The sequence below is a fragment of the Salvelinus fontinalis genome, chromosome 5, assembly GCF_029448725.1.
Source record: "Salvelinus fontinalis isolate EN_2023a chromosome 5, ASM2944872v1, whole genome shotgun sequence".
NCBI lineage: Eukaryota > Metazoa > Chordata > Actinopteri > Salmoniformes > Salmonidae > Salvelinus > Salvelinus fontinalis.
The window spans coordinates 45,985,830-46,011,409 of NC_074669.1; the positions used below are offsets into that span (position 1 = coordinate 45,985,830).

The 25,580-nt window shown below is 45.2% G+C and overlaps 1 protein-coding gene across 4 annotated transcripts; it reads left to right on the top strand.

The window, feature by feature from the left end:
• The first annotated feature begins 2,281 nt into the window (after positions 1 to 2,281).
• On the top strand, positions 2,282 to 24,871 carry LOC129855681 (major vault protein). 4 transcript variants are annotated; one of them, XM_055923597.1, is made up of 17 exons: positions 2,282 to 2,405; positions 7,201 to 7,370; positions 7,841 to 8,036; positions 8,628 to 8,751; positions 9,579 to 9,710; positions 9,857 to 9,951; positions 11,004 to 11,240; positions 11,432 to 11,557; positions 11,789 to 11,992; positions 15,487 to 15,722; positions 15,922 to 16,119; positions 16,249 to 16,393; positions 16,591 to 16,802; positions 17,558 to 17,674; positions 23,264 to 23,390; positions 23,577 to 23,765; positions 24,140 to 24,871. In XM_055923597.1, the coding sequence occupies exons 2-17, from the start codon at positions 7,201 to 7,203 to the stop codon at positions 24,260 to 24,262; spliced, it is 2,631 nt and encodes an 876-aa protein (XP_055779572.1). In that variant the 5' UTR covers positions 2,282 to 2,405; the 3' UTR covers positions 24,263 to 24,871. The 4 variants fall into 4 exon arrangements, with proteins under 4 accessions (XP_055779572.1, XP_055779574.1, XP_055779573.1 ...); XM_055923599.1 differs by having other exon boundaries at positions 11,795 to 11,992; XM_055923598.1 differs by having other exon boundaries at positions 2,283 to 2,405; positions 11,792 to 11,992.
• Positions 24,872 to 25,580: the final 709 nt, after the last annotated feature.

Consider the following 25,580-nt stretch of genomic DNA (forward strand, 5'->3'; position numbering starts at 1 on the left):
TACCACATGAGGGAGAAGGATGTCTTCCCTGTAACGCATAGCGTTGAGATTGCCTGCAATGACAACAAACTCAGTCCGATGATGACACATCGACCCAGACCATGACGGACCCTCCACCTCCAAATCGATCCCGCTCCAGAGTACAGGCCTCGGTGTAACGCTCATTCCTTTGACGATAAACGCAAATCCGACCATCACCCTGGTGAGACAAAACCGCTACTCGTCAGTGAAGAGCACTTTTTGCCAGTCCTGTCTGGTCCAGCGACGGTGGGTTTGTGCACATAGGCGACGTTGTTGCCGGTGATGTCTGGTGAGGACCTGCCTTACAACAGGCCTACAAGCCTTCAGTCCAGCCTCTCTCAGCCTATTGCGGACAGTCTCAGCACTGATGGAGGGATTGTGCGTTCCTGGTGTAACTCGGGCAGTTGTTGCCATCCTGTACCTGTCCTGCAGGTGTGATGTTCGGATGTACCGATCCTGTGCAGGTGTTGTTACACGTGGTCTGCCACTGCAAGGACGATCAGCTGTCCGTCCTGTGTCCCTGTAGAGCTGTCTTAGGCGTCTCACAGTACGGACATTGCAATTTATTGCCCTGGCCACATCTGCAGTTCTTATGGCTCCTTGTAGCATGCCTAAAGCACGTTCACGCAGATGAGCAGGGATCCTGGGCATCTTTCTTTTGGTGTTTTTCAGAGTCAGTAGAAAGGCCTCTTTAGGGTCCTAAGTTTTCATAACTGTGACCTTAATTGTCTACCGTCTGTAAGCTGTTAGTGTCTTAACGACCGTTCCACAGGTGCATGTTAATTGTTTATGGTTCATTTGAACAAGCATGGAAAACAGTGCATAAACCCTTTACAATGAAGATCTGTGAAGTTATTTGGATTTTTACAAATGATCTTTTAAAGACAGGGTCCTGAAAAAGGGACGTTTCTTTTTTTGCTGAGTTTAGCTGCACTTCGTTTCACCTTTTTTCAATTGACATTTGTATATATCCATAAAAAGTATGCCAGCTGATTCGTGATTTGACTGTCTGAGAAACGCTGCCTGCCTCTCCCTCTCGTCCCGACTCCCACACGTCCATTACTATGGGACAGTTGGAAATCGAATATTGAAACAAATTAGTTAGTCTAAAATAAATGTGAGATAATGTTTTTTTATGATGAAGATCAAATGTATAACTTCCCTGCCTGGGCTGATGAGGCAGTTAGATGGAAAAGAGTCAATAGGACATTTTAATGTCATAGATTTAGCAGGTGGTAATTTGTGGAATAGACACCATCATCAGGTTGACACCATAGACACAATCATCAGGTTAACAATTATTTTGTTAAGGCCACTTCAACAGAAAGATGCACCCGCATCCATATTGGACTTTACAATCATTTACAAAAAGACTTAGAAATCTATTTCAAATTACAAAAAATAAAATGACAGTAAGGATCTTTAAAAAGAACGTGCAGTGTTTTGTGTTGGCGGTTGTCCTATCTGTCTGTGGTTCTAGAGTCTAGACTTTAGGGAGGTTCTTCGAATAGATCTCGGATCAGCTTCCCCAAGTCCAAACCTGAACTAAATAATTACGAGGTTGCACACAGAACAGACCTTGGGTCAATGCCAATCATTAAAACAAACTAGGAAAGGCACAGATGACTTTGATCTTGTATATTCTAATGGTGAGCAATTCGTGTAAATTGAATGAATTAGGGAAAAACATTTTCTGTGCCGCGACATTTCAGAGTTTCCTGGTTCCGACTAGCACTTGAACGCGGTATTTATAAAAAAAATAAAAAATGGCAGTACTGCGTCAATAGGCTCATAGAGCATAGGAACTAGACAAGACAATGGTCAAGCGTATCTAGTACATGTATGAATGGGCCGGCAGGTAGTCTAGTGGTTAGAGCGTTGGGACAAAAACTGAAAGGTTGTTGGGTCGAGTCCCCGTCCTGACAAGGTAAAAATTTGTCCACACACTGATCGTCGTTGTCATTAAGAATGTTTTTCTTAATTAACTGACTTGCCTAGTTAAATTAAGATCAAATAACAGCTGTCGTCCAGTAAACCACGTCACTTGTAATCGTTCTTCCGGGATTGCTTCCGCATGGTTTCCACTAGATAGCCCAGACACAAAGTCAAAATGTCTATATCATAAACAAATATGTTTAGTTTGCCTATGGCATAACCGTATGAACTTGAAGGTTGGTGTTAGGTTAGGCAGTTAGGTTAAAATCACATTTTAATGAAGAGAAATTGTAGAAATAGGCGGGGTTTATGACTTTGTGGATGTGGTAACTAATGACTGCACGCCCACCAACCAACTGAAAACACACAGAAGCGTAATAAAAGAGAAGCGCATTGACCATTTGACTCTGCCAAGCTAGGAGAAGAATCTGCCAAATTATTCATTAAAGGTAAGAAATTCTCATAGCTACCACCTCTAGATTGGTTGGCTGCCGTTCTCAAATGCATTGAATAGTGGCAATAAAGTAGACCTAATAAATGTAGATTGCCTTAAAGCTCTGGAAGTGGATAAGTAAACTTCTACTTTAAAAAAGAACAACGTTTATTTGTATGACGGTTAGTTGTGAAAAAGCTTGTTCACAGATTGCTCTTTCAACTTAAAAAAAAAAACATTTACAAAAAAATAACTTGGTCGATGGTTTACATTTACATATGCTCCGAAGACATTTCAAAAGTTGCTAATAAAACGCCTAGAACGGAACTACTCTTCCAAATGACAATGCATCATCCTTCCTTGGAGTTGATTAATCACAGCAATACGAGGAAACACAGGGCCCTGTTTCACAAAAACATCTTAAGGCTATGTTCATCGATAAATTTAGCCTTAAGATGATTTTTGGGAAACCGGGCCCAGATCAGTGAGGACTGAATAATGTACTGTTAAAGTATTGGAACTAGCCCTTGCTAGAATGTTTTGTGTTCTATTTCCTAATTCTATAAGGGAAACACCCATATCACCTGGTACTGAACTCACTGCAAAACGGATGCACTTTGCCCCCTCAAAGAAACTTTATTATGTCCATATCTCCTACACCACTGATAGTAAATGCTATATCTATTTGGTTCCTCCCTCCCTCCAAGCAACAGATATGAACGTTATGCTCTGGGACTCTTTCTGGAACCGTATATTTTCTACTGTGGTGTTCAATGTAGGACAGGGCATGCTAACTTTTCTGTGGTCTGGAAGTTGAATGTCTGGCTTAGATTTTACCTAAGTTTAAAAGGGAGATTTATTTTGTAGACACGCACACTTACTTCTGTATTTCTGCCTCTCAAACACAGGGCATTATCAATGCCAAACATGTTGCTGTGGAGACAGCAAACTTCACATGGCAGATGAGTTTTGGAGCATAAGCGGTAATAGCAATTTGTCACACCTTTTCTAGAATTATTTTGTTAAGGCCACTTCAACAGAAAGCACTACCTCTTACACTCAAGAATGCACAAACAAATCTTAACCTCAACTTAACCACACCCCCCTATAGTCCAATAACTAGGACACATTTATTTGACAATTTTTTTAAATTATTTTTTTAACTAGGCAAGTCAGTTAAGAACACATTCTGGCCAAAACAGCCGCACACAGTTTGACACACCGTACCACAGTATGTGTGCACAAGCTTGCGTATGGGCCTAATCATAGAGCTACATATAGAATCCCGATTTGTTCAATAGGATCTCTGTGGGCCTAGTCGTAAAGATTTGTCATTTAACTTTTAAAATGTATTACCTTTTTACTGTGACATAAACACAACCAGTCAATATGTTGTCATCTGATTGTCAAACAATCACTTCAATGAGCTCCTTTACTACACGCACACATTCATCCACTCAACATATTTCCAGCCTCCAAATAGTGGTGAATGGAAAGAGACAAAAAAAAGTGTAATGACATTTAGCCATTGTCATTAGGCCAGAATTTATGCTTCCGCTAACTTTCCTGAACCAACACTTACACTTGATAGTTCTTGAGTGGGTGGAGGCACTGGAATGTATAGTGAAATAGCAATAGTATTGGGCGTGCCAGTTTGTGAAAGGTGTGCCTGAATGACCGCTTTGTCATGTTTGGCTCAGATTTGTGTACATGGTGGGAGTGTCCATAGTTTTGTCATATAAAAAGAGACATGTAGTACTTAAGTTTTGTTCTCTCAAGCCCCCCTGTGTACCTAGTACCTGGTCCAGCCTGTTTGCGTCAGTCATTATGTAGTGTCGTTGTCAGGTGTATTTGCTCTCACCATTCAGGAGCACTCCCACAAATGTCTGAGTATGTCAAAGGACACTGTCTAATGGGAATCTTTTCTCTTTAGTTATAGCATACACTCTAGTACAGTATAAAGAATAGTTCTCTGAATGCAGACAGCGGTGGAAAAAGTACCCAATTGTCATACTTGAGTAAATACACTGCTCAAAAAAATAAAGGGAACACTTAAACAACACAATGTAACTCCAAGTCAATCACACTTCTCTGAACTCAAACTGTCCACTTAGGAAGCAACACTGATTGACAATACATTTCACATGCTGTTGTGCAATTGGAATAGACAACGGGTGGAAATTATAGGCAATTAGCAAGACACCCCCAATAAATGAGTGGTTCTGCAGGTGGTGACCACTTCTCAGTTCCTATGCTCCCTGGCTGATGTTTTGGTCATTTTTTAATGCTGGCGGTGCTTTCACTCTAATGGTAGCATGAGACGGAGTCTACAACACACACAAGTGGCTCAGGTAGTGCAGCTCATCCAGGATGGCACATCAATGCGAGCTGTGGCAAGAAGGTTTGCTGTGTCTGTCAGCGTAGTGTCCAGAGCATGGAGGCGCTACCAGGAGACAGGCCAGTACATCAGGAGATGTGGAGGAGGCCGTAGGAGGGCAACAACCCAGTAGCAGGACTGCCACCTCCGCCTTTGTGCAAGAAGGAGCAGAAGGAGCACTGCCAGAGCCCTGCAAAATGACCTCCAGCAGGCCACAAATGTGCATGTGTCTGCTAAAACGTCTGAAACAGACTACATGACGGTGGTATGAGGGCCCGACGTCCACAGGTGGGGGTTGTGCTTACAGCCCATCACCGTGCAGGACGTTTGGCATTTGCCAGAGAACACCAAGATTGGCAAATTCGCCACTGGCGCCCTGTGCTCTTCAGATGAAAGCAGGTTCACACTGAGCACATGTGACAGAGTCTGGAGACGCCGTGGAGAACGTTTTGCTGCCTGCAACATCCTCCAGCATGACCGGTTTGGCAGTGGGTCAGTCATGGTGTGGGGTGGCATTTCTTTGGGGGGCCGCATGTGGGGGCCCTCCATGTGCTCGCCAGAGGTAGCCTGACTGCCATTAGGTACCGAGATGAGATCCTCAGACCCCTTGTGAGACCATATGCTGGTGCGGTTGGCCCTGGGTTCCTCCTAATGCAAGACAATGCTAGACCTCATGTGGCTGGAGTGTGTCAGCAATTCCTGCAAGAGGAAGGCATTGATGCTATGGACTGGCCCGCCCGTTCCCCAGACCTGAATCCAATTGAGCACATCTGGGACATCATGTCTCGCTCCATCCACCAATGCCACGTTGCACCACAGACTGTCCAGGAGTTGGTGGATGCTTTAGTCCATGTCTAAGAGGAGATCCCTCAGGAGACCATCCGCCACCTCCATCAGGAGCATGCCCAGGCGTTGTAGGGAGGTCATACAGGCACGTGGAGGCCACACACACTACTGAGCCTCATTTTGACATGTTTTAAGGACATTACATCAAAGTTGGATCAGCCTGTAGTGTGGTTTTCTACTTTAATTTTGAGTGTGACTCCAAATCCAGACCTCCATGGGTTGATAAATTTGATTTCCATTGATAGTCTTTGTGATTTTGTTGTCAGCACATTCAACTATGTAAAAAAAAAAAAAAAAAAGTATTTAATAAGAATATTTCATTCATTCAGATCTAGGATGTGTTATTTTAGTGTTCCCTTTATTTTTTTGAGCAGTGTATATAGATCCCTTCATAGAAATTACTCAAGCAAAAGTGAAAGTTACCCAGTAAAATACCACTTGAGTAAAATTATTTGGTTTTAAATATACTTAAGTATCAAAAGTAAATGTAATTGCTCAAGTATACTTAAGTGTAAATTATTTCAAATTCTGTATATTAAGCAAACCAGATGGCACCATTTTATTTTTTGTGTAGCCAGGGGCACACTCCAACACTCAGACATCATTTACAAACGAAGCATGTGTGTTCAGTGAGTCCGCCAGATCAGAGGCAGTAGGGATGACCAGGGATGTGTGAATTGGACAATGTTCCTCATGCTAAGCATTCAAAATGTACTTTTGGGTGACAGGGAAAAGGTATGGCATAAGAAGTACATTATTTTCTATAGGAATGTAAGTTAAGTAAAAGTATTGTAAAAATACTTAAAGTACTACTTAAGTACTTTACACCACAGGTGACTGTAAGCACAGGTGACAGTAAGCCTTGTCCTGGTCTGAAAGGCACTTCTCTATTGGACATCTTTTTAGTCCAGAAGTAGGCTTGAAGCCAATCGAATTCCTGGCACATGTTCTTACACAAGTGTTTCAAAATGGCAGAGAGAAGCTACTTGAGAGGAGAGCTAGATAATGGATTCCTAATGGGGGATCAGATTTCAGCTGGTCAACTTCAGATCAGAACCACTGAAAGAAAAGAGGCAAGAAGGGGAGAAACATTTTACATTTTGGGCATTTAACAGACTCATCCAGAGGGACTTGCAGTCAGTGCATTCCACTTGCGGTAAGATGGCTACAGTCGGAGGAGGAGATTGAGATCCACCCAATGAGTCAGGAGGTCAGTGGGCGTGTTCGACATTGCAGCCGACTTTAAAGGTGGGTCGAAACGGACTGATATACAAATAATCTTGCATCATAATTAACTACTCAATATTATTTGTAGGTCAGTCCGTCACAATTGACCTATGATACATCACGGTTTTGATGCTCTCGAACATGGCCAGTGTCGTCTTTAGGCAGTAGGGCAGGCTACTTCAGGGGCCTGTTCTGGAGGACATAACATTACAGAACTTTTCAGATAATCATATCTGTTCTACACGATACTTGTCTATCTGTCAGATAGAATAGGAAATCGTGCCAGCTCTATTAATTATATTTCGGAACGTTTCACATCACTGAATAGACCCGTTAACCCTTTCCACTCCGGCCATTCCAGATGACGTCCATGAATGGCGGGAGCTCAGGCGGGATGAAATTTGAGGGCCTGGTAGATGCGTCAATCATCCGTGTCCCGCCCCACCACTTCATCCATGTCCTGGACCAAAACACCAATATCGCCCGTGTGGAGATTGGACCGCTCACCTACATCAGACAGGACAATGAGAGGTGAGGAGTGTGTGTGTGTGTTGGTGCGTTTATCTGTAATTTATCTGTTAAGGTCTGCGTGCAAATACCTAATTACAAGTGCGGTTGGTTGTTGGTTTCTTCTAAGCCTACTGACACCAATCAAGCTGTTATCGCTGTGGTTACAGCGTCACACAATGTGACAGCACACTTTGAACGTTGTCAAATTTCATGTTTTTAATGGCATCTTTTACCCAGATTATATCAGCATGTGCTCCTCTGTGGCTGGTTTAAACATATGATTACTCTCACACATGCATACACATGAACAGGTGCATAGAGGTTGATTACATTGCTAGAGTGGAAGTAGGTGGTCCATTCTAGGTGTTTCTTTACAGGTTTAGGTTAGTCAACATATGCCATGTACAAACACGTTTACACTCAGTATGTACAGTATCTGTGTAGGCTAGTATTTCAGTCAGTAGGTGACTGTATTGTGCCCTACTTCCCAGAGTACTGTTCTCCCCCCTGCGAATGACCATGGTCCCTCCTCGCCACTACTGCGTGGTTCTCAACCCCGTTGCTCGCGATGACCACGGACAGGTGCTCTTCGACCAATCAGGACAGGCCAAGCTTCGCCATGCCGACCTGGAGATCCGGCTCACCCAGGACCCCTTCCCCCTCTACCCTGGAGAGGAGATCCAGCAGGTACGGTCAGCGTTAAAGCCTACGTGTTAGAAGTGCAGGGAGCTAATGCAAGTCTTCAGGTCTCAGTGCAGAGATTGCTCAGCACAAGTGTCGTTCACTGATCCACCTCCATTACAATCACGTTGAGCTAAAGCGTAGGCATTCACTTGGAAAGATAATATAACTGTCTGGGACCTGGGTGCTAACCTGGTTCTCCTGCATGCTACAACTGTGTTAGCCTGCAGAGTTAAAGCCTAGGCATTAGAAGGTTGGAGTGTTGAAGCAATTCTTATTACATGGGTGCTAATCTCTTTTTTTTTTTATATATACAGTTGAAGTCGGAAGTTTACATACACCTTAGCTGAATACATTTAAACTCAGTTTTTCACAATTCCTGACATTTAATCCTAGTAAAAATCCCGTTTTAGGTCAGTTGTTGGAAAAATTACTTGTGTCATGCACAAAGTAGATGTCCTAACCGACTTGAAAAAACTATAGTTTGTTAACAAGAAATTTGTGGAGTGGTTGAAAAACTAGTTAATGATTCCAACCTAAGTGTATGTAAACTTCTGACTTCAATATATATATTACGCTCTCCCCACCCCCTCCCAGCACGTGACAGCGCTGCAGATCGTCTACCCAGACACCGCCCTGCGCCTTCAGGCTCTGCTGGACTTTGAGGAGGTGGGAGGAGAGAAGAGGGTGGGTGGAGATGAGTGGCTGTTCGAAGGGCCAGGTGAGTTCTCTGGGTACAACTCCTAACACATCATTACAATTACCTTCGGTCCTTACACATTCATCAATATGACCCCTGTATATTTTTTTTTCACCAAATCAGAGCATTGTTTTAACAAGATGACTAGTGCTCTTTCAATTTTTCTAATTTGACTTGTTGAAGTCAAATCCAATTTGATTCATCACGTACACAGTTTACAGCCGGTATAAAAGGTGCAGTGAATGACTTTCTTGCAATCTCCCTCAACAATGCAGTACAAATATCAATAAAATAACAAGTAGTAGAAGAAAGTAGTATGCAAGAAACGTAGTACGTTCCACCCTAGTCATAGACTGTTCTCTCTGCTACCGCATGGCAAGTGGTACCGGCGCGCCAAGTCTAGGTCCAAGAGGCTTCTAAACAGCTTTTACCCCCAAGCCATAAGACTCCTGAACATCTAATCAAATGGCTACCCAGACTATTTGCGTTGCTGGTGCTACTCTCTGTTATTATCTATGCATAGTCACTTTAATAACGCTACCTACATGTACATATTACCTCGACTAACCGGTGCCCCCGCACATTAACTCTGTACCGGTACCCCCTGTATATACTGCTGTTCTTTAATTATTTGTTACTTTTATTTCTTATTTTTTTAGGTATTTTTTTTCTTAACTGCTTTGTTGGTTAAGTGCATTTCACCTGTTCTATTCGGCGCATGTGACAATTATTTTTTTTTGACATTCCAAACAATATGTAGTATCCGATTCCAAACACAGCCTGATTGCCTAATAATGCTTCTCTAACCCCTAACCTCTGCCCCCCCCCCCCCCCCCCCCTCCCCATAGGGACGTACATCCCCAGGAAGGAGGTGGCAGTGCTGGAGACCATCAAGGCCACGGTGATCAAAGAGAACCAGGCCATCCGCCTCCGAGCACGCAAGGAAGGAGTGGACAGGAGCGGAGTCCGCAGGGTCACTGGTGAGACACATACTGTATTTTATATTTTTATTGTGCATATAATGCATGTACACAAAAGTAGCAGATGTTGTATCGCTATCATACACAGATTTGCGCACACACACACACCTACCTAGCTGAGTGATTCCCTGTGTGTGTCTGTCCAGGTGAGGAGTGGCAGGTGAGAAAGGTGGGGGCGTATCTACCAGGGGCTCATGAGGAGGTCCTCGACATCGTCAACGCTTTCATCCTTACTGACAAGGTAACACCGTTCTCCTCTCTCGCCCTCACTTTATCTATCACTCCCCTCTCCTTCACTCTCTCCCTCTTTACCAATCACTCCCCCTCCCTCCTTTCTCTTCCTCTCTCCTTTATCTCCCTCTCTTTATCTCCCTCTCCCTCCTATCACTCACCTTCCTTCTCTCGCTTCTCTCTTCACCATTTATTCCCCCTCCCTCCTCTTTCCCCCTCTCTTTACTTTTCCCTCCTCCTCCCGCGCCTTTTTTTTTATATTCATTCACCATCTCCTGTTCTCCCTCCTCTTGATTGGTGGTCTCCAATAGTTTAACTGTTGGATTATTTTGCTCTTCACTCGCAGTTGCTTACTAGCCTAAGCCTATTCCTGACCAAAAGCCTGTTATTTCACTGACTGATAATCAATCAATGTGATTTTGTTTCACTGAATTTCCATCTGAATAGGCATTTTGTTTAATTGGTTTCTGGCTGGGCAAACAAGTGGAGGTGGTATATCTCATATATTCGCTGATCCAAAAATGTTTGCGTGCAATGTGGCCTAAATCAAGATTAGGCCTATTATTTTGCTTGCGTATTAGCAACTCCAAAACCCCGCAGAGGTTGGGAAATACGAATATGAGACTCGCATGTTTTTGAAAATAGGATTGGATATTATTTTCTATCAGTATCACAAGATCCTACGCCTGCTCCTAACGAGGTGGAGTGAGGGTAGGAAAGGGATGAAACGTGGATAAAAAAATGCATGTTTCAAAATATAACTTTTTTTTTATTTGATAGCGGTTCCACACATCCCCGTGGGAAAAATATTATTTGTATTTTATTCTGTTATATTCGTATATTCTGACTGTGATCGGATAGGTGTGTCTTGTCTGTTTTAATAAACAAAATAACAAACTATTGATTTTATTTGAATGGCGCAGCCAGGGCTGCACTGACCCATAACATAGGCCTAATTAAACTCCATATGCTCTTCTATCTTTTTTTGAAAATACATGTTATTAGTCTTGTGATGTTTCTTAGGACCTCCCTAAACAAATTCATGTTTTTTTTCACTCTCAGAAAGCACTGCACGTGCGAGCAATACGGCCATTCCGTGACGCCGGGGGGCGGGACCGGCGCACTGGGGAAGAGTGGCTTGTTACCATGGCGGAGCGGGAGGCACACATCCCGTCTGTTGCCGAGGAAGTGGTGGGAGTGGTCAACGTGACCACACTGAGCAGCCGTCAGTACTGTGTGATCCTGGACCCGGTGGGACCAGACGGAAAACCACAGCTGGGTCAGAAGAGGGTGTGCAAGGTGAGACTGAAAGAGAGCGCTGTCTTTCAGTCCTTTGTTTGGTCAAATGTTTGTTTAGTCACTCATTGCTGGTTTACACACTGGTGAGGAAGTTCAGTGACTTCATTTGTTTGTTCATTAATTTGCCTTTTGTAGCTTTTAGTCACTTCCCCAATTAGCTTTAACACTGCTCTCTCTCCTCCTCCTCCCAGGGTGAGCGTTCTTTCTTCCTGCAGCCAGGGGAGCATTTAGAGGAGGGCATCCAGGACGTTTATATTCTCTCTGAGGAGGAGGGCCTGGTGCTGAGGGCCATAGAGGCCTTCAAAGATACACAGGAGGTGAGGAAAGAGGGGGGAGGGAATGGTGGAAGAATTTTACATGCAGATGGGAGGGGAAACAAATGGACCTTAGTCAAATACAACAACGATCCTTAACAGGACTGACTGGTTTGGCCGGTACGCAATCCATTCAATGTACACTCTCTTTCTCTCATTTTCCCCCCTCTCCTTCTCTCTCCCCTTCACTCTCTCCCTCATTCTCTCTCTCCCTCCTCCTCTCCTCTCTGCCAGCAGGAGGAGGAGGAGGAGGAGGAGGAGGAGAGGGCCAAGCTCTCCCGGAGGGGTGGAGTCCAACGTCGCCCTGGTGACCGCTGGATGCTACGTGGACCAATCGAGTACGTCCCCCCGGCTGCTGTGGAGGTGATGCTACGGCGACAGGCCATTCCATTGGACGAGAACGAAGGGATCTATGTCCGTGACATCAAGACAGGAAAGGTGAATTTTTACCCAGCTGAATGTTTGAAGACTGGATACGTCCCAAATGGCAACTCGACCGTTAAGTTTAGGCAGTCATTTTGACTGATAAGGTTTGGGCTAGGTTAAACAGAACTTGAGAGTACATTTTTGGCATTCATTTCGACTGGTTAAAAAGGTTTGAGATGGGCTGTTAAAACAGAAAAAAATTAAACAAGTGCCAAGCACTGGGATTGAACCCACTATCTTAAGAGCCCTAGTTCACGGTTTAACTAGATGATAATAGGCGCTCACATTCCTCTTAGTGGACAGTATCTCTCCCCGTCTTGGGGACCAGGGGCCTCCATTTATAAACTGTGCTTATGTACAAAATATACCCCGACATGTGCGTCCTCCAGTTTTCACCCAAAAGTTGGCATTTATATTAAAACCAATTTTGATGTGAGAATGTGCTCACCTCTCTGCAAACTTTAGACCATGTGTATGCACATCTGTGAGTGGTTGAAATATTGTATTGAAAGCTGGCAAGTAAGTAGGCTATTTTGTGAAAATGGGGGAAATTATGAAAATTAAATGCAGGAAAGCATAAGCAAGAATTCAGCCATTTGCTGTTAGTGAGAAGAGCAAAAATCTTTTCAACATGTTTTTAATCTGAAATAATTAACACATAGGAATCTTTTTCCTTTTTATTTTCATAACCATTGCAGAATAAATTCCTCACCTTTCCTGGCTTGTGATGAGTTCATATTCCTGAAGTAGCCATACAACACATTACCATGTGCATCGTTCACTTAATTGGACCTAGTAAATAGATATAGGCTTTATATCAAGTTTTGCAATCCCATAGGCACTGCGGTTTATAATATACAGTCAAATTTAACAGGTAAACAGTATCTTTTGCATTGAAGTAGGCCTACTGTACGCTTCTGTAATTGCGTTTACATTTTTTTGTAGCCAGCCATAGACAAGGTTTCAGAATTCGTGGGCAGTCCATGTTTAGGTTGGGGAAAAGTCAATGCAAAACATTGTTGAATTCAAATGTTCTGTCCGCAACCATTTTGACACAGTCCTTTGTCAGATACAGCATAAATTACGCAGGTTGACATTTTGTAATGAGTCTGGCCCTGGAAGCAGAACTGAGTGGTTTCCGCTAGATGGGTCAGCTGCATAGTCAAAATTGACTATATCGATCAAATTCATTAGAACAAAAATGTGCTTTTTAGTCTTAATTTAAGGTATTGGGGTTAGCAGTGTGGTTAAGGTTAGAGTTAGGTTTAAAATCTGATTTTATGACTTTGGTCAATAGTTGGCAAAGCCACATTCTGCAGAGCTGCTTCCAATACATGAGCCATCTCAATAAATGCCAACCGAAATAAATTACTGCAAAAGATTTAAACATTCTGCCAACACAGTAAATATACCGGTAAAATATTTGACAGTAGGCCTATGGATAGGCTATTGCTGTGTGATTGGAGCACAGCAGCATTGCCTATTAATCTCAGAGCCTATACAGGACCTAGAAACATAATTTATTGATAAATGAAATATTGAACAATTCTTCTTTTGCATTTAGCCTACTTTTAAGTTGTTTCGAATATACTATCAATCTTGCTGAATGCACGGACAGGTACTCGCTATAGACGGCATGCATTTTTAGTTTGAAAAAGTCTCTGCAAAATATCAAAACTTTCTGCTCACACCTGCAGAAATGTGATCAAAATTGCCATGGCTCTTTTAGAAACTGCTGTGGCTTTATTCCAATAGTTCCAATTTATACAGTAAATAAAGGGTGTTATTTTCAACATCCAAATGTTGAATGGGGCAGAGTTTTAATGCTTGTTCACGCACACACAGTTTTACGACCGGTCTGATTTATAAGGAGAAACGTGCATATTACCTGCCCCAAAGCATAGTGCCAACTGTAAAGTTTGGTGGAGGAGGAATAATGGTCTGGGGCTGTTTTTCATGGTTCGGAGTAGGCCCCTTAGTTCCAGTGACTGTTTTTATGTATTTTTTGTTTTGTTGATGTATTCTACCCCCTTTCTCCCCAATTTCGATCTTGTCTCATCGCTGCAACTCCCCAACGGGCTTGGGAGGTGAAGGTCGAGTTATGAGTACTCTGAAACATGACCCGCCAAGCCGCGCTTCTTAACACTCACTGGCTTCCGGGTTATAACCGCAAAGCGGCTACGGTCCGCTCGCATATGGGGCTCAGTCAGGACTGTTACTTTTGTAACTGAATGAAAACATTTTAACCAATTTTTAATGTTGGGAAAATATATGATGCAAATGCAGAATGGTGTTAAATGCCTCTAAACAGCTTGGGGAGAAATTAATTCACAGATTTAATCATGTAATATTAGGCCTACTGATTATTTTTCCGAATCTTCTTGTGAACTACTCATTGCGAGCCATCGGACATGCAGTTTTTGGCAAAGGTGAAATATTTTCTAGGCTGATGGAAGGCTACTTGGAGTCAGTGGGAGAATCTCAATTGCATACTCCTTGCGTCCTCTCTCCTTCTCAAAACCGATTGGGTGAGAGCCAGATGTCCAGCAAAGCCTAATCAGACATGCCCGTGCTCACCATGGTTCATACTGGCAAAGTGAAATGGTGCACACCTCTCAAAAGATATGTAACAACAAACACCCTGAGTGCATCGGACATGAAACATTGATACAAATGTAACGGCACAACGAAATAGATACATTTTATTAATTTTAAACACCAGTGGTGCAACTAGTGCTTTCTAACAGCAGTGAACCAAAACAGTGGCATGCAAAAGAGGGAAGCAAAACTTTCCAGTGGGCAAAACATTCATCTTGGGGTGACGGGGGAGGGTGTGCAAAATGCAAAATGTAGAAATCGCTCCACTGTTTCCTGGTTGCTAAAATTCTAATAGTTCAAATTTTTTAATTCAAATTTTTGTTTGTGACAAAATAAGCATTATTGTACCATCTAAACCACTGTGAAATATCTTTTCAGTAACCAAAAATATAATTTTTCTGTTTGAAGCTGTCAGACTCAAACAAAACTTAACAGGAAGTGTAGAAGTAGCGCACATGGAACAGATCTACCCCTTAGACTTGCTTTCAGTGAGATTGACAGATCTATCTGTAACTCCCACTTCTATGTGAATTTGGTCGGCTCGCCCAGAAAGTTACATATTGCAGCTTTATTTATTATATAACAACGACATATGTATTTTAATATAGACTAGCTCAAAACATTACTAATCATTGAAAATTACATTCCCCATTGATACTTTTCTGGTAAAAAAGTGGGATTGCACCTGCTCCATTGCTCAGGTTCCTATGATATAGTGCAGTATTGACCAGGGCCCACAGGACTCTGGTCAAAACTAGTGCACCATGTACTGTAGGGGGGCCATTTGGGACGTACACTAAAACACCTGATTCAAATGATCCAGGGAATCCATTCACCTGTTATTTATCAGCCTTAAATCCCCACCCACCTTTCCCCATCCCTCTCCCCCATTGGCTGCCTGGTTCTAGGTCCGTGCTGTGATTGGCCACACCTACATGCTGACGCAGGACGAGGAGCTGTGGGCCAAGAATCTGCCTCAGAATGTTGAGACCCTCCTGGCCTCCACAAAGGACCCCCTGGCTGACCGCTCTGACCGCAGCAAGGAAGTGGAGATGAAGGACCGGGACAAGACCAAGGTGGTGTCCTACAGGGTGCCCCACAACGCTGCAGTGCAGGTCTACGACTACAGGGAGAAGAAGGCCAGGTAAACATGGCTGACAGACAGACGGATGTGGAGGGACACTGGCCCTGTCCAGAAACAACCCATATACTAGCCCAGGGCTGCATTCCAAATGGCACCCTATTTCCTATATAGTGCACTACTTTTGACCAGAGCAACATTGGGCCCCTAGTGTTAACTTTTCCCTTTCGCCCTCCCTCCTTTTCTCCCTCCCCTCTCTCAGGGTGGTGTTTGGGCCGGAGATGGTAATGTTGGGTCCTGATGAGCAGTTCACCGTGCTTTCCCTGTCAGGGGACAAGCCCAAGAGGGCCAACGTCATCAAGGCTGTGTGTCTGCTGCTGGGGCCGGACTTCTTCACTGACATCATCACCATAGAGACGGCCGACCACGCACGCCTGCAGCTGCAGCTCAGCTACAACTGGTAGGGTTTGTGGGTGGGGGACGACGCGTGTGTTTGAGGATCCTCTGCAATTTGGCGTCCTTAGTCTAGTCTGTAGGCCAGCTGATGTATTTAATATCTCTCCCTCCCCTCTCGCTCTCTCTTTCTCAGGCACTTTGACCTGAAGTCTCCTGCGGACCCGTCCCAGGCTGCCGCTCTGTTCTCGGTGCCTGACTTTGTGGGGGATGCCTGTAAAGCCATCGCCTCCCGCGTCAGAGGAGCCGTCGCCTCCGTGCAGTTTGACGACTTTCACAAGGTCCGTCCACACTTCAATCATCTAAATCTGCACTTTTCTGGCTTTTTAATACTTTTTAATTCTACATGGCCTCCAGCCCTTAGCTGTCGTTGTTAGGTCGGTTTATACGCCGCTTTGGAAAACGTATGCCAATTGATTCAAAGACAACAATAACACTCCACGCTTTAACCTCTTCTTTAACCCCCTCCGCTCTACAGAACTCCAACCGGATCATCTGCTCCTCTGTGTTTGGCTTTGATGACAAGCTGTCTGTGCGTCCCAGCCTGCGCTTCCACCAGAACAGTCTGGTCATCAGCAGTGTGGACATCCAGTCAGTGGAGCCGGTAGACCAGAGGACCAGAGACGCCCTGCAGAAGAGTGTCCAGCTGGCCATCGAGATCACCACCAACTCCCAGGAGGCTGCCGCACGGTAGGATGCATGACACGCACGCACACATGGGGAGAACGAATGCCACCTCTGAAGCCATCGATGTTCAAGGCCAACCGTGGTATTGCAGGCATTGTAAGCATAAGACAAGATCCCCCCCCCCCCCCCCCCCCCCCATTCTAGTGAATGGAAAAATGTCAATCTTCCTAGATTTGTTTTTAATCATTTGAAGACGATCATGGTACCAATAATTGCTTCTAATACCAGATATATTTCCTTGAACCGATTCTTTCAAAATCTCATTACAGAAGAAGTTATGAGAATAATTGATTTGCTAATGGCAGCCTGCAGTACCACTATCTGCCTTCAACTTGAGTTATTTCATGAGATTGGGCAGCACTGAGCTAGCCTGCAAGTCACTTCCTGGAGTAGCTCAAGCTGCACATGAGATGCCATCTTAAGACTTAATTTGGCTTCAATGTGCTATTCAATGTGTCTTCACATAGGAATGAATGGTGTCACGTGATCGGTGGCTTTGTCCATTCATATACATGCATGCACACTTACAGGAGCAATTAGGGTTAAGTGCTTTGCTCAAGTGCACATTGACAGATTTTTCATCTAGTTCGGCTCGGGGAGTCAAACTTGCGACCTTTCAGATACAGGCCCAACTCTCAATTACTAGGCTATCTACCACCAGACAGACACACACAGGGTTGTTTTTACCTGTTTGGTAAGTGTTAACTTCTCTCCTTTCCCTCTTTGTTTTTCTCTCTCCCCTCCTTCCCTCCCTGCAGCCATGAGGCAGAGCGTCTCGAGCAGGAGGCGCGTGGTCGTCTGGAGAGGCAGAGGATCACAGACCAGGCGGAAGCAGAGAGGACCAGGAAAGAGCTGTTGGAGCTGGAGGCCCTCAGGTGACCGTTGATGCTATGCTGTTAAAACAATGCATGTTAGCATCGCTTTTGGGAAATATAATGGCAGAGGGATATCATTAGCATAATGCTAACACATTAGCTTCACTGATGGAAAGATTAGGGCAAGGAGCTAGAATTAGCATGGCTAGCGTTAGCATCATGCTGTTCTTAGTAGTGTGAATGCGAAGCTGTACCGAGTAACATTTAGATCAGAGATCCTAACATAATGTAGCTATGCTATTATGAATGCGGAGGTTAGATCTGGGGTGAAGTTTCCCCTAGGTACAGATCTAGGATCAATTTTCCCTCTCCCAGCTTCATGTGTTTTGTCCAAATACTGGTGGATTCAACTACACTGCTCAAAAAAATAAAGGGAACGCTTAAACAACACAATGTAACTCCAAGTCGATCACACTTCTGTGAAATCAAACTGTCCACTTAGGAAGCAACACTGATTGACAATAAATTTCACATGCTGTTGTGCAAATGGAATAGACAAAAGGTGGAAATTATAGGCAATTAGCAAGACACCCCCAAAAAATGAGTGATTCTGCAGGTGGTGACCACAGACCACTTCTCAGTTCCTATGCTTCCTGGCTGATGTTTTTTTCACTTTTGAATGCTGGCGGTGCTCTCACTCTAGTGGTAGCATGAGACGGAGTCTACAACCCACACAAGTGGCTCAGGTAGTGCAGTTCATCCAGGATGGCACATCAATGCGAGCTGTGGCAAAAAGGTTTGCTGTGTCTGTCAGCGTAGTGTCCAGAGCATGGAGGCGCTACCAGGAGACAGGCCAGTACATCAGAAGACGTGGAGGAGGCCGTAGGAGGGCAACAACCCAGCAGCAAGACCGCTACCTCCGCCTTTGTGCAAGGAGGTGCACTGCCAGCGCCCTGCAAAATGACCTCCAGCAGGCCACAAATGTGCATGTAGCAGGCTCAAGGGTGTGGTGTTTCCACGTCACCAAGTTCAATAACAAAACACGCACGACTAGAATGCAAATGGGGAGTTTATTGGGAAGCTTTGCACACTGGGGAAAGGGGGGGGAGGAATTCACCAACTATTTCACAGTCCACAATCCGTTGTCTGTTCCGTTCTCCAGGGGTAATCCTAAAACTCAGGTCCTCAGCCAATCTGGTACATGGATCACAGTCCATGTCACAATGGGTAATCACACAGACATTGCGCTCTATTCTCACACTCTGCATAACACACACTTCACTCTCCGTTCTCTGCCCCTTTGTGCAGGCCGCTCCCTCTTTTATCCCCCAGTACTCCCTGGCTTAATGAACCGCAGCCTCGCCTCGTTGGGGCAGGAAGTCCATATAAGGCTTGGGGTGGAACCAGCGGGCTGCAAGATATCTCCCTTCAATAACCACATAACCACTCTCCTCACCTCTCCCTGCCGTCTGCAACCCCCCCCCCCCCCTTCCTCAGGAGGGAGGGGTGGTCCAGCTCCCTAGAGCAGTGGTTCTCAATCCTGGTTCTGGGGACCCAAAGGAGTGCACATTTTTGTTTTTGCCCTAACACTACACAGCTGATTCAAATGATCAACTCATTAAAAGGCTTTGTAGTGCTAGGGCAGAAACAAAAATGTGCACTCCTTTGGGTCCCCAGAACCAGGATTGCGAACCACTGCCCTTGAGCATCCCTCCTGGAGAGGGCATCGACATTTCCATGGGTTGCACCTGATCTGTGGATGACAGAGAACGCAAAGGGCTGTAAGGATAGGAACCAGTGGGTGACCAGGGCGTTACTGTCCTTATTTTGTGGTCCGTTACGAGGGTGAAGTGTCGTCCCAAAGTAATACTTCAGCGTCTCCAGTGCCCACTTGATCGCTAGACATTCTTTCTCCACAGTGGAATGTCTTTGTTCCCGTGGCAACAGCTTCCGGCTAATGTACATGACTTGGTGTTCCTCACCTTTTTGTAGCTGTGATAGGATGGCACCCACACCTGTTTCGGACACATCAGTCTGTACCACCAGTGGTTTGGAGAAGTTCGGGGTCACCAGCACGAGTCCAGAACACAGTGCTCCCTTTAGGTTCTGGAAGGCTTTCTCCGTCTCCTCTGTCCACGTCATCTGGGCGGGCAGACTCCTCCTGGTCAGATCTGTCAGGGGGCTGGTCAACCCCACAAACATGCGTACTTGCTTCTTGGTGAGGGGGCGGGGCCAGTCTCGAATCGCCTCCAGTTTCTTCACCTGGGGTTTGACACATCCCCTCCCGGTCGTGTACCCCAGGTACTCAGCCTCCAGCAGCCCGAGCCAACATTTCTTTGGGTTTGCTGTTAGCCCCGCCTCCCGTAAGGCCTGCAGTACCGCACTCACCTGGTTTAGATGCATCTCCCACTCGCTCCCATGGATCACAATATCGTCGATGTAGGCCACCGCGTACTCACGATGGGGGATGGAGAATCCGGTCCATCAACCTCTAGAAGGTGGCCGGAGCCCCGTGCAACCCAAAGGGCAGCTTCTTGTAATGGAACAGCCCGTCAGGGGTGGCCAAAGCAGTTTTCTCCCATGCCTCGGGAGCTAAGGGCATATGCCAATAACCCTTTGTCGGGTCGAGCGTGCTGATAAATTGGGCGGTCCTGAGCCGTTCTATTAATTCACCAGTTCGGAGCATGTGGTAGGCGGCGAACTTCGAGATTTAATTTACCTGTCTAAAATCATTACAGAAGCGAATGGTGCCGTCTGGTTTTTGGCACCAACGCTATGGGGCTGCACCACTCACTATTCGACTCTTCAACGTCGTTTTTGCCTCCGTCCTGACAGCTACTCTCCTTGCTTCTGGTATGCGGTAGGGACTCAACTTCACCTTTTTCCCGGGTTCGGTGATGATGCTGTGCTGTACCAGATCGGTGTGTCCTGGTTCACTGGAGAACACTTCCTGGTTCCGGCCGACCAACTCCCTCAGCTCCTGCTTCTGTGCTTGGCTCAGCTGCTCCCCCAGTGACCCCTCCGCCGGCTTGGTCTCTGTGGTAGCCGCCTTCGGGGAAATAGAGTAGAGTACATCACTTGTGTTCCATTTCTTTAGAAAATTCACATGGTAAATCTTGGTCAATCAATCAAGTTTATTTTATATAGCCCTTCGTACATCAGCTAATATCTCGAAGTGCTGTACAGAAACCCAGCCTAAAACCCCAAACAGCTAGTAATGCAGGTGTAGAAGCACGGTGGCTAGGAAAAACTCTCTAGAAAGGCCAAAACCTAGGAAGAAACCTAGAGGAACCAGGCTATGAGGGGTGGCCAGTCCTCTTCTGGCTGTGCCGGGTGGAGATTATAACAGAACTATGCCAAGATGTTCAAAAATGTTCATAAGTGACAAGCATGGTCAAATAATATTCATGAATAATTTTCAGTTGGCTTTTCATAGCCGATCATTAAGAGTTGAAAAACAACAGGTATGGGACAGGTGGCGGTTCCATAACCGCAGGCAGAACAGTTGAAACTGGAATAGCAGCAAGGCCAGGCGGACTGGGGACAGCAAGGAGTCACCACGCCCGGTAGTGCCGACGTATGGTCCCAGGGCTCAGGTCCTCCGAGAGAAAGAAAGAGAGAATGAGAAAATTAGAGAGAGCCAAGATTTTCAAAATGTTCATAAATGACAAGCATGGTCAAATAATAATCAGGAATAAATCTGTTGGCTTTTCATAGCCGATCATTAAGAGTTGAAAACAGCAGGTCTGGGACAGGTAGGGGTTCCGTAACCGCAGGCAGAACAGTTGAAACTGGAATAGCAGCAAGGCCAGGCGGACTGGGGACAGCAAAGAGTCATTTACATTTACATTTTAGTCATTTAGCAGACGCTCTTATCCAGAGCGACTTACATACATTTTATTACATTTTTTTTTACATACTGAGACAAGGATATCCCTACCGGCCAAACCCTCCCTAACCCGGACGACGCTATGCCAATTGTGCTTCGCCCCACGGACCTCCCGGTTGCGGCCGGCTGCGACAGAGCCTGGGCGCGAACCCAGCCCAGCCTGGGCGCGAACCCAGAGACTCTGGTGGCGCAGCTAGCACTGCGATGCAGTGCCCTAGACCACTGCGCCACCCGGGAGGCTAGGAGTTCCACATGTTTTAATCAATGAGTCATCATGCCCGGTAGTCCTGACGTATGGTCCTAGGGCTCAGGTTCTCAGAGAGAGAGAAAGAAAGAGAGAACGAGAGAATTAGAGAGAGCATACTTAAATTCACACAGGACACTGGATAAGACAGGAGAAGTACTCCAGGTATAACCAACTGACCCTAGCTCCCCGACACAAACTACTGCAGCATAAATACTGGAGGCTGAGACAGGAACGGTCAGGAGACACTGTGGCCCCATCCGAATTGGTCAGATGCTTACGTCCCGGCTGTCTGACCCTATAGTTAACTTCACCCACTTTCTCAAGGACTTCGTATGTTCCATTCCATCGGGCCAAAAACGTACATTCTGAGGTGGGGACCAACACACATGTGAGAGAACGTAGAAATTGATCTATGACCACTTTCTCGATGGCCGTCAGTGGTTCAGCAGGCTGGCCAAGAGTTGGCTAATTAGATCATGCATTTACGATCGGGGTGGACGCTGTAGGATCATACGCCCAATCATGGAATCTTTGTGCCCTGCTAATCAGGGTGTAACCATACCAGCACAGGATTGACTTTTTCAGCCCCTCGTAATGCGTCGACTGGTCAGCCGTCAGATCCTGATAGCGCTTCTGTGCCGCGCCTGACAGGACGGGTGCTAGCAGACTGGCCCATTTCTCATGGGGCCTTTCCTCCCTAGCCGCCGTCCTCTCGAAGGCTTGGAGGTAAGCCTTGATGTCGTCAGCCTCTGTCAACTTCAGTATAAACCTACTGGGTTTGGGACGAGAGACTGCTGCACCTGCCGCTATGCCGGCCTGGGCGGCTAACAGCTGGCTGAATTCAGATCGCAGGAGAGCGGTCTGCTGACCCTGTTCCTCCAGCAGTTCCCAATGCATAGCCTCCTGTGCTATGTTCGCCTCCACCAGCTGTTTCACCAATGCTTCCATTGTGCTCTGTGTCTGTTTAGTTATTGAGCTTGGTTTGGCGTGCCTGCATTCTCTGCCATATGTAGCAGGCTCAAGGGTGTGGGGTTTCCATATCACCAAGTTCAATAACAAAACACACAAGTAGCATAATTATGAATGCAAATGGGGAGTTTATTAGGGAGTTTTGCACACTGGGGGGAATTCACCAACTGTTTCACAGTCCACAATCTGTTCTCGTTGTTCATCTCTAGGAGACAGAACGCGTCTCCTTCCTGAGCGGTATGACGGCTGCGTGGTCCCATGGTGTTTATACTTGCGTACCTGGTTTAAAAAAATAGATAAAGCAACACCTCACGGCACAACGCCTCTCCCCTATTTGACCTAGTTTGTGTGTATTGATATGTAGGCTGTGTGCCTTTTTGTCATACTTTTTTTTTAATGTAGTTCTGTCCTTGAGCTGTTGTCTATTAATGCTCTATTATGTCATGTTTTGTGTGGACCCTAGGAAGAGTAGCTGCTGCTTATGCAACAGCTAATGGGGATCCTGACAAAATACCAAATCTAAAGGTGTGTCGTTGTGTTGCAGTGCGGCGGTGGAGAGTACAGGGGCAGCCAAGGCAGAGGCCCAGTCCAGAGCAGAGGCAGCCCGTATCCAGGGAGAGGCGGCAGTCAATGAGGCTAAACTGAAGGCTGAGGCCCAGCGGATTGAGGCTGTACGTATCCTCTTACTATGCTGCGTGTGTATGGTCAAGTGTTGTACATTGTGTAATTCTGAAAGGTACACAACCAGTAGTTCATGTGTGTGGTCTGTGTTTGATAAATGTTTGAAGGTGTTCTACATTGTGTAATGCTGAAAGGATCACATACTATGTGTAGCTGACCTGTAATTCTGTGTGCAGGAGGGCGAGCTGGACCGTCTGTCCAAGGCGAGGGAGCAGGAGCTAAACTATAAGTCAGCAATGGATCGTTTGGAAGTGGAGAAACAGCAGAAGCTGGCTGAGATAGAGAGCAACCGCTTTAAAAAGCTGGTGGACAGTATCGGCGCCGACACCCTGAAGGAGATGGCCAGGGCCGGCCCCGAGCTACAGGTACAGAATTCCTTACATACCATAATACCGTCATATTTGTGCTACACAATACATTTGTCTGAATAAAAATGGTACCTGGAGAATCCTTAAACTCAGGTCAGAATTAATCTGTAATGTTTTACTTTACTGTAACGTTTCACTGAGCAGGTCTGCCTTTCTCCCACCCAATCTCAATTGAATTAAATTAGCTATATTGGTGTGACAAGACATTATAAAATAAAGTTTAGGATATTGGAACTGGAACACAGGATCTTTTTCAATCCGTTAAAACGTAAAGCAGAAATGATCATATTAAATTAATAATATCTCTCCGTTTCTGTCCCTCACTCCCCTCTTTTCCCCACTCCCTCACTTTCTCCCCCACCCTCTCCCAGGTCAAGCTGCTCCAGTCTCTGGGTTTGAAGTCAACCCTGATCACAGACGGCTCTTCTCCCATCAACCTCTTCAGCACGGCCAACGGCTTTCTGGGAGCTCTTTCTCAGAGCCAGGGTCAGTGAGAGGGGGAAGAGAAAAGGAGGAGAACGTTCACAATAAGAGAATAATGTCCAGTCTGATAACATCCCCTACAGATGTAGGATTTCTGGTTGTTTTTTGTCTGATGTAGTAACTGACAATTAGGCATATGATATGTATGACTGTACGGTGGTGATTATTCTGATGTGTGTGCACATAGATGTGTGTCTGACTAAAGACGTCCAAGTGAACGTTCCCCTTGGTTTACATGGCTTTTTTGCTCATCTGTTTGGTGCCGTCGATGCCCTATAACGTGCTGTCCACTCCATGTGTTGCGTATCTATACTAACCATAATCCTGGATAGTAAGAAATCTTTCCTTGTTTTGCTTTTGAGGTTTATGCAAATGTGTTTAATTCATTTGTTGATCCATTTATCAAAGAAATGAAAGCATGGCTTTTCCCCGAAACCTTATGTCAATTCTTCAGTTTGTATCCATGGTTTGTCTGTACACACACACACACACTGGATGATGTGTCTCAATCCATTTGAACGAACCATATTTTTGCAATGACCACCATGTATCAAACTCTTCATCTACCTCTTCTGTCTGTAACTCATGCAGTAGTGACTAATAAAAACAACATTAAGCTACATGCTCTGGCCTGACTTATTACACAATCTTCTATTGGCTTCTCAACCAAATGGCAGCCATGCTGCCATAAAGCTGAGGGATGGCCAGAGCTTGAGAAATGTATCAACTCACAAATTGTATCATATCAATGTATATCATAAATTGAAATGCGCATTACAAATATTACTGATTGCACCTTTAATCAATGAGTTGATACTGATTACATTTTTAATAGAAGACCACTGGATTTTTTTGGCACAGATTGTTACTCCATTTGGTCTATTCCCGACCATCCCAATGCATATTTGGCCATGTAAAATACATAAAACAAATGCGGTTTAATTGCAGGTAGCTGATAACTTGATCAAATGTTTTGTTTGTCCAAAGAGCAACCAGACTCACTATAACTTGGCCTACATACAGGAGGAAGGTCATTTGTGTAATTTTACTAAATTGTCTGCTGGTGTTGTGTGTGTGTGTACAATTTCTGTCCACAGGACGTCGCTAGCGTGCAACACTTCGTTAAAGTATCCCTCATGGCTCGGCCTGACTGGTACTGTATAACTCCACTTCAGGTGCGATGAGCAAAGTTGGGCCAGAAATGACCAAATAATAGCCAAGCATGCACTGTATTTTCAACTGCTGGTGAATACTGTCACAATATTGACCACATGATGGTTGGTTCACATGACCCCTAGGAATAAACATAGACCTACATAAAACGGTCAG